Source organism: Somniosus microcephalus, chromosome 14 (assembly GCF_052327205.1).
Source record: "Somniosus microcephalus isolate GS21.2 chromosome 14, FLI_Smic_1.0, whole genome shotgun sequence".
In the NCBI taxonomy this organism is placed as follows: Eukaryota; Metazoa; Chordata; class Chondrichthyes; order Squaliformes; family Somniosidae; genus Somniosus; species Somniosus microcephalus.
Window position 1 is genome coordinate 29,803,966 of NC_141000.1, and position 11,147 is coordinate 29,815,112.

Sequence of the window (11,147 nt, forward strand, 5' to 3'; positions counted from 1 at the left end):
GAGAGAGCGGGAATATGGTATTGAGATAGAGGATCAGCCATGATCATATTGAATGGCGGAGCAGGCTCAAAGGGTCGAATGGCCTACTCCTGCTCCTATTTTTCTATGAAAGTTACTGCTTATACCAATTCAAATTGTAATTTGCTTATTGTACACATCCAAAACGTCGAGCCATTTCCCAGGCACTTTTATCAATACTATCTCATTATAATTTGTTCCTATGAAACCATCCCATGATAAAACATCTGACGCACCTCAGTCAGTCACATCTAATCTGAATTTAATGCACTTCCTTTGCACACATCACCTGGCTGCAATTGGTGGAGTTACCAACCACAAAGCTCTATAACATGACTATGGATTGAATTCATCCTTCACACCCTAGTTCTGAAACCTTTCCACAGCCCTGTCTTACCTTGTTACAACACATAGTTCTCAGGTTTGATTCGATTGCCTCTTTTACTGAGGGCTGAAATATCGAACCATTCTTGCCTGTCTAGATTTTTTTCTTTTTTATTCATTCCTGGGATGTGGGCGTCGCTGGCAAAGCCAGCATTTTTTGCCCATCCCTAATTGCCCTTGAGAAGGTGGTGGTGAGCTGCCTTCTTGAACTGCTGCAGTCCGTGTGGTGAAGGTACTCCCAAAGAGTTGTTAGGGAGTTCCACGGGAGATCTCATATTGAAACTGGTCAATGTTACATTAATGGGGATAAGAGCCAAGTCCGAATTACAGGGAATTATAGATAAATGGTGCTCTGAACTAGTCTGGTCGTAGTTCCCTGTTTCTGAGCAGCTTCTGCAAAATGTCCCTATAGGACAAAACCAAAATGTGACAGGCCTGATTACAAATATTGGACCAGATCTTTTCATTCTCTTTACATCCTTTTTCTTCATTTGGTCTCAGAACATATCAAAACATTGATTGAGAAAAGTCCATTCAGTTAATCAACTAACTCTTCCACATACCTTATGTAACTTGCCATATCATGAACCAATTATCTCAATTCTTAAGGTAAAAGATTGCACAATGTCTTTTTCACACAGAAGCTGTAGACACTGGGTTAATTGAAATTTTAAAGATTTTTGTTGGGTAAGGGTGTCAAGGGATATGGAACAAAGGTGGGTAAATGGAGTTGAAGTACAGATTTGCCATGATCTAATTGAATAGCTGCACATGCGCAGAGAGCTAGGGTGTCAGCCTGCGCTCAGCAGTAGCACAACTGCATCAGAGCCACAAGGACCACTCTAGTGACGATCACATAATCCAGGGTGACACCTCAGTGGTGCTGTCTTTTGTATGGGACATTAAACTGATGCCCTGTCTGCCCCCTCAGGTGGATGTCAAAGATCCCATGGCACTATTTAAAGAAGAGTAGAGGAGTTGTCTTGGCCAATATTTTTACCTCAACAAACATCACTAAAAACAAACAGATCGTTTATAGAGGTCAATTGGCCAGATTGGATTTGTCCTGCATTTTGTGGACAGGACATACCTCGGCAGTTTTCTACATTGTCGGATAGAGGCCAGTGTTACAGCTGTACTGGAACAGCTTGACTAGAGGCGCGGCTAGTTCTGCCACAGCCAGTCATGAATGGTGGTGGACCATTAAATAACTAACGGGAGCAGGAGGCTTCATGAATATTACCATCCTCAATGATGGTGGAGCCCAGCACGTGAGTGCAAAAGACAAAGCTGAATCGTTTGCAACCATCTTCAGCCAGAAGTGCCAAATAGATGATCCATATCGGCCTACTCCCAAATTCCCCACCATCACAGAAGCCAGTCTTCATCCAATTCAATTCGCTCCACGTGAGATCAAGAAATGGCTGAGCACACTGGATACAGCAAAGGCTGTGGGCCCCGACAACATCCCGACTCTCATGCTGAAGACTTGTGCTCCAGAACTAGCCGCGCCTCTAGTCAAGCTGTTCCAGTACAGCTATAACACTGGCATCTAACCGACAATGTGGAAAACTGCCCAGGTACGTCCTGTCCACAAAAAGCAGGACAAATTCAATCTGGCCAATTACCACCCCATCAGTCTACTCTCAATCAGCAGCAAAGTGATGGAAGGTGTCGTCAACAGTGCTATCAAGCAGCACTTACACCCAAACAACCTGCTCACTGATGCCCAGTTTGTTGTCTGCCAGGACCACTCGGCTCCCGACCTCATTACAGCCTTGGTCCAAACATGGACTAAAAAGCTGAATCCAGAGGTGAGGTGAGAGTGACTGCCCTTGACATCAAGGCAGCATTTGACCATATGGCATCAAGGAGCTCTAGTAAAACTGAAGTCAATGGGAATCGGGGGGGAAACTCTCCACTGGCTGGAGTCATACCTAACACAAAGGATGATAGTTGTGGTGGTTGGAGGTCAATCATCACAGCCCCAGGACATTGCTGCATGAGTTCCTCAGGGCAGTGTCCTAGGCCCAACCATCTTCAGCTGCTTCTTCAATGACCTTCCATGTTTCATAAGGTCAGATGTATGGATGATCGTTGATGACTGCAGTGTTCAGTGCCATTCGCAACTCCTCAGATAATGAAGCAGTCCATGCCCACATGCAGCAAGACCTGGACGACATTCAGGCTTGGGCTGATAGGTGGCAGGTAACATTCGCGGCACAGAAGTGCCAGGCAATGACTATCTCCAAAAAGCGAGCATCTAACCACCGCCCCTTTACGTTCAACTGCATTACCATCACTGAATTCCCCACCATCAATATCCTGGGGGGGTCACCATTGACCAGAAACTTAACTGGACCAGCCACATAAACACTGTGGCAACATGAGCAGGTCAGAGGCTGAGTATTCTGCGGCAAGTGTCTCACCTCCTGACTCCCCAAAGCCTTTCCATCTACAAGGCACAAGTCAGGAGTGTGATGGAATACGCTCCACTTGCCTGGATGAGTGCAGCTCCAACAACACTCAAGAAGCTCAACACTATCCAAGACAAAGCAGCCCGCTTGATTGGCACCCCATCCACCACCTTAAACATTCACTCCCTCCACCACTGGCATACCGTGGCTGCAGTGTGTACCATCTACAAGGTGCACTGCAGCAACTCACCAAGGCTTCTTCAGCAGCACCACCCAAACCCGCGACCTCTACCACCTAAAAGGACAAGGGCAGCAGGCGCATGGGAACACCACCACCTCCAAGCTCCCCACCAAGTCACACACCATCCTGACTTGGAAGTATATCGTCGTTCCTTCATCGTCACTGGGTCAAAATCCTGGATCTCCCTCCCTAACAGCACTGTTAAGAGTACCTTCACCACATGGACTGCAACGGTTCAAGAAGGCGGCTCACCACCACCTTCTCAAGGGCAACTAGGGATGGGCAATAAATGCTGGCCTTGCCAGCAACGCCCATATCTCATGAACCAATAAAAAAATTATCTCCTTGCTGTTTGAGGGATCTTGCTGTGCAGAAATTGGCTACTGCATTTCCCTACATGACACCAGTGATTACACTTCACAAAGTACTTCATTGGCTGTAAAGTGCTTTGGGACATTCTGAGGTCATGACAATGCACGCTATATAAATGCACTTTAATTGTGTATACATTCTGAACCCAAAGAAAGTCAAATTTGTATATTTGTGAATAAATTTTAAATTCTTCTTTATACAATTTTCTCTTACTCCTTCCACAAAGGAATGATTTACACTGGTTTACAATTTCAAAGGCACTGACAGCTTTACAAAGTGCTCATTCCTCGTGTGTGAACACAGGGCTTGATTGTTGGCAGGTTATTTAACCTGATCACCACCATATATCAAGCACACATTTTACAACTGAGATCACTGGGCACCTTTACAATATTTTCTCCCTCCACTGCCTAGAGGGAATTTAGTACAACCACCAATATCCTGACCGAGATTGGCTAACTCACAGAGCAGGGATTCAACTGGGATTTCCCTGATGTTTACGGCTCAGTACTGCACCACACTTCAGATTTTCAAATCACTTCAAATCTGATTCTCGAGCTCCATAATATCCCCACTTAAGGATTTTGGACTAAACCGTACTAAAACGTCCAAGGCACTTTAGAGGAGTGTTATCAAACAAAATTTGACACCGAGCCACAGAAGGAGATATTAGGGCAGGACTTGGTCAAAGAGGTAGGTTTTAAGGAGCGTCTTAAAGGAGGAAAGAGAGGTAGCGAACCGGCGAGGTTTAGGGAGGGAATTCCAGAGCTTCAGGCCTTGGCAGCTGAAGGCACTGTCGCCAATGGTGGAGCGATTAAAATCAGGGATGCGCAAGAGGCTAGAATTGCAGGAGCGCAGATATCTCGGAGGGTTGTAGGGCTGGAGGATTCAAACAGCAGGTTTGAGGAAAACCTATAAAGCAGCCCATTCTGCAAGGGTTTTCAAAAGAACCACATACGATGTTGCAACAAGACAGCGTGAGAGAGGAATCTTCTTATTCTCCCAAGACGAAAAGGACTTGATCAATCCTTTTGGTCTGGAGTTATACTTGCTAGAAAAAGGTTGTATAAGAAGCTACTACTTGCTTTTGGTGAAAACCACCATGTCAAATTAAATTCTTTAAAGTTACAAAATAACTATTGTCTCATTGATCCTTGAACTGTTGTATTCAGCAGAGAGGAGAAATCCTGCACCCCCATCAGTCTTACAGTAATAATTAGACATGCAACTGAATTGTCGGAGGGAGTCAGGTTTGATGTATCGGGGCGAGAGAGCCTCTGAACTTGATCCTGTTTCTGCTTTTCAGCTTGTCCCTGAAGGTCTCTGCTGCAAAGTAATATAAAAGGGGGTCCAAACAGGAATTGATCGCTGCACCACACAGGGTAACTACCACAGTTTTCTGAATAAAACAATTGGTTTGGGATGTGTTTTCCATGTCCCCCTTTGTGGCAAGGTGGACAGTTCGTAGAATGTGATAGGGCAGAAAACTGGTTAGAAATATAATCATTACAATAACAATCATGGCAACAGCTTTTCTGTGGGAGCTCTTTTGCTTGTGATGCTTTGCCTTTGAGGTTAGCAAGGTTTGAACAACAAATATGTAACAGACGGCAATAATAAAGAAGGGAATAATGCAACCCACGACCAGGGAAATTAAATTCATGACATATATTTTGGTATAGATGGTAAGCTCATCTTTGAGATCAAAGCATTTTGTTTCATTATTTTTATTTATGTAACTGCCATTTTTCAGCAAAGGACTGGTTATTGCTGCCACAAACACCCATATTGAGACGCATACAATTTGCACATATTTGGTACTTCTATACTTCAAACCTTTAATTGGATGAACTATGGCGAAGTAGCGCAAGATGCTCATCAGAGTCAGAAAGTAGATGCTGCAGTACATGTTGAGGTATAGGGCATAAGACAGGAATGCGCAGAAGTTGTTTGAAAAGTTCCAAATGCTGCTTTGCCAATAATAGTGCACGCGCCAAGGCAACGTGCACACAAACATTAGATCCGCGATCGCCAGGTTCACCATGACAACGTTGACTGCAGTATTCCTCTTGTATAGCTTTAGGAATACATATAGACAGAAGATATTTTCAATAAACCCAAAAATAAATACGATGATGTACGTTGGCGGGTAGGCGCGAGCTTTGAAGTCATCAATGTTCCCACACGAGTCATTCTCCGGGAAGTTGGTGTTATTCATTCTCTTTGAAGAAATTTGCGCACTTGGGCGCTTCTGTAGAAGGAAACCACTGACTTTAGTGACAGCAAATGGAAGAGAAGTTAAACGGATTTACATGTCGCCTTGATTTAAGATTGTGAATGTAACATGGTTTGATTACATTCACAGCCTAGTTAATGGCAATTATCGCCTCCGACTGCAAACATTCAGAGCATAGTTGATTTTTCCTCTCAATGCTACCTCTGGCAAAGTTCAAAAGTCAATATTTATGTTGTTTTTATGCAAAATAAAAAGTACACAATCCTATTAATGGCTTCCTGGCTTTGTAACCTCAGCCCGTTTCCATCAAAGAACAGGAGTAAGAAGGTAGGTTATAAAAGGTTATCCAAAATGTAGCATGTTCTGTGAATCACCAGTCTCCGCATCTCCCTGCAGAATGTCCGTTCACTTGTAAACAAAGCCCTTGCCATCCATAGATTTATTGTGAATGATTACATCGACATCATGGCATTGACAGAAACTTGGCTCACAGGTGATGACACCTTTCCCCTTACTGAAGCCTCCCGCCTATACCTTCCACCACCTGCCCTGTCCTGCCCAAATTGCCTCAGTGGCAGTGTAGCCCTTATCGCCAAATCTCACCTTGGTCTCTCCCAGTTACTCCTCTGGTACCTCCTCCTTCTTTGAGTACATCACCTTGTTCCACCTTTCTTGCCTCACCTTTAAAAATCCTCATTCTCTATCGCCCACCCAAGTACCACACCAAGGGGGAGAAGTTCAGTATCGCCCTGTTTGGGGCACAATTATCAACCGGGCGCAAAGTTTAGTGCCTGGCGCTAATTATCGCCTCCGACTACAAACTTGGCTTTTATCGCCCCTGGAGGTGACTCGGGCGCTAAATCAAGCGCTGCATACCTGTCTTAAGGCGCAAAGGCCGAGAAGCGAGGCGCTAACTCAGAACGTGGGCGCAGCACAGGTGATGTCAGTTAGCGATGGAACACAGACATACTGGCACCGGCCAGTTTTTAAAGGGGAGGGTCGATCTTGCTCTCCAGCCACACTCTGCTCATTGGAAACATAGAAACATAGAAGATAGGAGCAGGAGTAGGCCATTTGGCCCCTCGAGCCTGCTCCGCCATTCAATGAGATCATGGCTGATCATCCAAATTCAATACCCTGTCCCTGCCTTCTCTCCATATCCCTTGATCCCTTTAGCCTTAAGAAATATATCTAACTCCTTCTTGAGTATATTTAATGAATTGGCCTCTACTGCCTTCTGTGGTAGAGAATTCCACAGGTTCACCACACTCTGGGTGAAGAAATTCCTCCTCATCTCTGTCCTAAATGGCTTACCCCTTATCTTTAGACTGTGACCCCTGGTTCTGGACTCCCCGGCCATTGGGAACATCCTTCCTGCATCTAGTCTGTCTAGTCCTGTTAGAATTTTATAAGTTTCAATGAGATCCCCTCTCATTCTTCCAAACTCCAGCGAGTATAAGCCCAATCAACCCAATCTCTCCTCATACGTCATTCCTGCCATCCCAGGTATCAGCCTGGTAAATCTTCGCTGCACTCCCTCATGGCAAGAACATCCTTCCTCAGATAAGGCGACCAAAACTGCACACAATATTCAAGATGTGGTCTCACCAAGGCCCTGTACAACTGCAGCAAGACATCCTTGTTCCTGTACTCAAACCCTCTCGCTACGAAGGCCAACATATCATTTGCCTTCTTAACTGCCTGCTGAACCTGCATGCTTACCTTCAGCGACTGGTGCACAAGGACACCCAGGTCCAGTTGCACTTCCCCTTCTCCCAATCTATTGCCATTCAGATAATAATCTGCCTGTTATAAATCTCATCATCAAGAAACTACTTATAAAATAACGCTGGACGGCCAGCTGGGGCCCACGCCCGAGTATTTATACTCCTTGGACGGCGCCACCAGCTGGCTGTCCAGCGTTATTTCATAAGTAGTTTCTTGATGATGAGATTTATAACACTGCCTTCCTGTTTTTGACACCAAAGTGGATAACCTCGCATTTATCCACGTTATATTGCATCTGCCATGCTTCTGCCCAATCACCCAACCTGTCCAAATCATACTGGGGTTTCTCGGCATCCTCCTCACAGCACACTCGCCCACCCAGCTTTGTGTCATCTGCAAATTTGGAGATATTACATCTAGTTCCCTCGTCTAGATCATTAATATATATTGTGAATAGCTGGGGTCCAAGGACCGATCCCTGCGGTACCCCACTAGTCGCTGCCTGCCACTCGGAAAAAGACCCGTTTATTCCAACTCTTTGCTTTCTGTCTGCCAACCAGTTCTCTATCCAAGTCAATACCTTGCCCCCAATCCCATGTGCCTTAATTTTACCCGCTAATCTCTTATGCGGGACCTTATCGAAAGCCTTTTGAAAGTCCAAATACACCACATCCACTGGTTCTCCCTTATCTATTTTACATCCTCAAAAAATTCCAGTAGATTAGTCAAGCATGATTTACCTTTTGGAAATCCAAGTTGTCTTTGTCCGATCCTGTCACTGTTTTCCAAGTGCTCCGCTATTACATCTTTTATAATGGACTCTAGCATTTTCCCCACTACCGATGTCAGGCTTACCGGTCTATAATTCCCCGTTTTCTCTCTACCACCTTTTTTGAATAGTGGGGTAACATTAGCTACCCTCCAATCCACGGGTACTGTTCCAGAGTCTATAGAATTTTGGAAGATGACCAGCAGCCTTGAATCTCAGCCTGGAGAGACCTGTGCCTACATTTTCCAGCCAAGGACTATGGAGAGGGTGAGAGAATGAGCTCAGCGCTTCAGCGAGCGGGCATTGGAGGCTCTGGTTGGTGCGGTGGAGCGCAGAATATCTATACTCTACCCTGACAGTGGCAGGAGGCCTTTGCCGCGCGACTACAGAAGAGTGTGGAGGGAGGTGGTTCAGCACGTCTCCTCCAGGAGCATGGTGCCCAGGAGCCATATTCAATGTCGCAAAAAGTTCAACGACCTCACTTGAGTCGTCAGGGTGAGTGGCCTTTGTTCAATACCTCTCCATCCCTCCATTTCAACCTCACTCTATGGCCAACACTCATCCAACACCTATGGGCCTCTCATGAAACACACACGCACATTCCACACCTTGCATACAGTAAGGGCTATTCAACTATGGGAGGCACATCAGGCAAGACCATGGCTGCATACATTAAGGGCTATTCAACTATGGGAGGCACATCAGGCAAGATCATGGCTGTATATTTACTCAGACGCCGTCCTTTTTCTTGCAGGCCAAGCTATCTCATAACAGGAGACAGCAGCAATGGACGGGTGGAGGGCGGCCTCAGCTGCAACCCCTCAGTGATCTTGAGGCGCGTGTCCACAGGATTGTGGCAAGCCAGGTGATCGGTCCCGTCGCCCCTGGAGAGTTCGACCCTGTTCGGGACAGCAATGATAAGGTCATCAGTCTCTCCTCTCTCATTCCACTTGTCCCTCACAACACCAGCCTTTAACACTTTCAATCTAACTTACTAAATCGTTCCAGTCCTTCCTCCCTTACTGCCCCCATCCTCACGCTAAAGCCACTCTTGTACCTCCCTGCTTTCAGATGGTGATTCACCAGCTGAGGAGACGGGTCCTGAAGCTGCCAGTGGGAGCAAAGCCGCAGGCGAGGAGAAAGAGGAAGCCGGAGCATCAGCACCACCCTCTCCCGAGGAAGCCCATGCCCACACTGGGACCACATCTTCCCTGGAGGGGAGCAGGGGTGAAGGGTCTGATGAGGGTGAAGCTCCGGGACCCAGCGGGCTGCAGCAACACGATGTGGCTAGGGAAGCTCGAAGGCCTTCTCCCCGGAGGGAGAGTAGGCCAGCGAGTCCCGCTACACTGGACAAAGAGGAGGAGCGGCTCATCGCTGAAATGAACACCCAGTCGGTGAACATGCACACTGAGCTCATGGGTGCAGTGGGAAGGGTGCCTGAATGCATTGATGCACTGGCAAGGCGTGTGGAGCACTTCGCTGTAGCACAGGCGGATGCCACGCTAAAACTTAGTGCTGCAATTCAGTCACTGGCTGCCGTGATCCAATCTCAGACTGGTCACATGCAGTCTCAGATTGAGGCCACGCAAGCACTGACTGCTGCCATCGTCACTGGTTTAGCCACATTTCCCCGGGGCTCTCACTGCGCCGCAGCAGGCCAGCAATCTGTGCTCCAGCAGGTGGCTCCGGATGCTGAGGTGCTGCCCCGTGGGAGTGTCAGTGTGTCGGTCGAGCAGGGAGTTGCTGTCCTCTCTCAGGATGACAGCATTCCTGCTGCCACCACTGTCACTTCCCCATTGCACTTGCCACCGCCTGTAGCCCAGACTGCTGCCGCCCATGCAGAGTTGGTGCAGTCTGCAGCCGGGCCCTCCAGGCCCAGAGCTGGTCGAGGCTGTTCTTCAAGGGCATCTTTAGTCTCAGGTTGTGACAATCAGCAGTCTTCCACCAGCCTTGCTGCAGCCACTGGGGCCCCATTATGGAGGAGCAGTAGGGTGGGAAGGGGAGAAGTGCGCAAGGAAAGATCACCCTCGAAGGGCAAAAAGTAGAAGGTGTGACGAAATGTTAGGAATTTTTTTTATTAAAGGTCGAGGTTCGTGTTCAAACTTTTGTTTAGTGCTTTGGCCATTATCTCCAGGTTGTGAGAACCAGTTATGTTAATTAATGATTTTTTGTTTTTGTTTCTATTAGTTTGTCATGAAGAAATGACACACACAGAGTTTGTAAAATAAAAAAGTTTTTGTATTCAAAATGTACAGGTTTGGCCTTTGGAATCATTGCTGCTTTGGCCGGCTTAGGGGTTGCGGGTTGCTTTAATTCATGTTGTTCTCCATGCCAGAAGCCATTTCCTGAGTAGGGGCCGAGAAGCGGCTTGTTATCAGTCGTTGACGGACGGCCATTGCCTCCCTCCCGCCTTGGTGCTGCTGCTGGTCATCCTCCTCCTCTTCCTCCTCCTCCTCCGGTGGTGCACCAATCCCTGGTGGCATTGGCTGGGTCCTGAGGATTGCCAGGTTATGAAGAATGCAGCACACAACTATGAAGGGGGAGACTCGCTCAGGCGAGTACTGCAGGGCTCTTCCTGAGTGGTCCAGACAGCGGAACTGTTGCTTGAGCACGCCGATCGTCTGCTCAATGATGTTCCTGGTGGCGAGATGGCTCTCATTGTACTGCAACTCCGTAGGTGTGTTGGGGTTATGGAGCGGTGTCATCAGCCAGGTGCATAGTGGATAACCCTTGTCCCTGAGGAGCCAACCACTTGGCTGATGCGGTGCCTGGAAAAGGTCTGGCACACCAGTCTGGTGGAGGATGAAAGCATCGTGGCTGCTGCCAGGATAGCGGGCATTGACAGCGAGCATCAGCTGTCTGTGGTCACAGACCAACTGGACGTTTAAGGAGTGGAACCCCTTGCGGTTTCGGAAAACCTCTGCATTCTCATGCGGTGCCCACAATGCTACATGCGTGCAGTCAATGGCGCCCTGCACCATG

At 47.3% G+C, this 11,147-nt stretch overlaps 1 protein-coding gene across 1 annotated transcript; it reads right to left on the reverse strand.

Annotated features, from left to right (window-relative positions):
* Positions 1 to 3,363: 3,363 nt before the first annotated feature.
* Positions 3,364 to 5,863, reverse strand: LOC147107416 (cysteinyl leukotriene receptor 2-like). The gene has a single exon (XM_086007409.1). It carries the CDS (start codon positions 5,648 to 5,650, stop codon positions 4,679 to 4,681), a length of 972 nt encoding a protein of 323 aa, XP_085863535.1. The 5' UTR covers positions 5,651 to 5,863; the 3' UTR covers positions 3,364 to 4,678.
* Between the last annotated feature and the right edge of the window lie 5,284 nt (positions 5,864 to 11,147).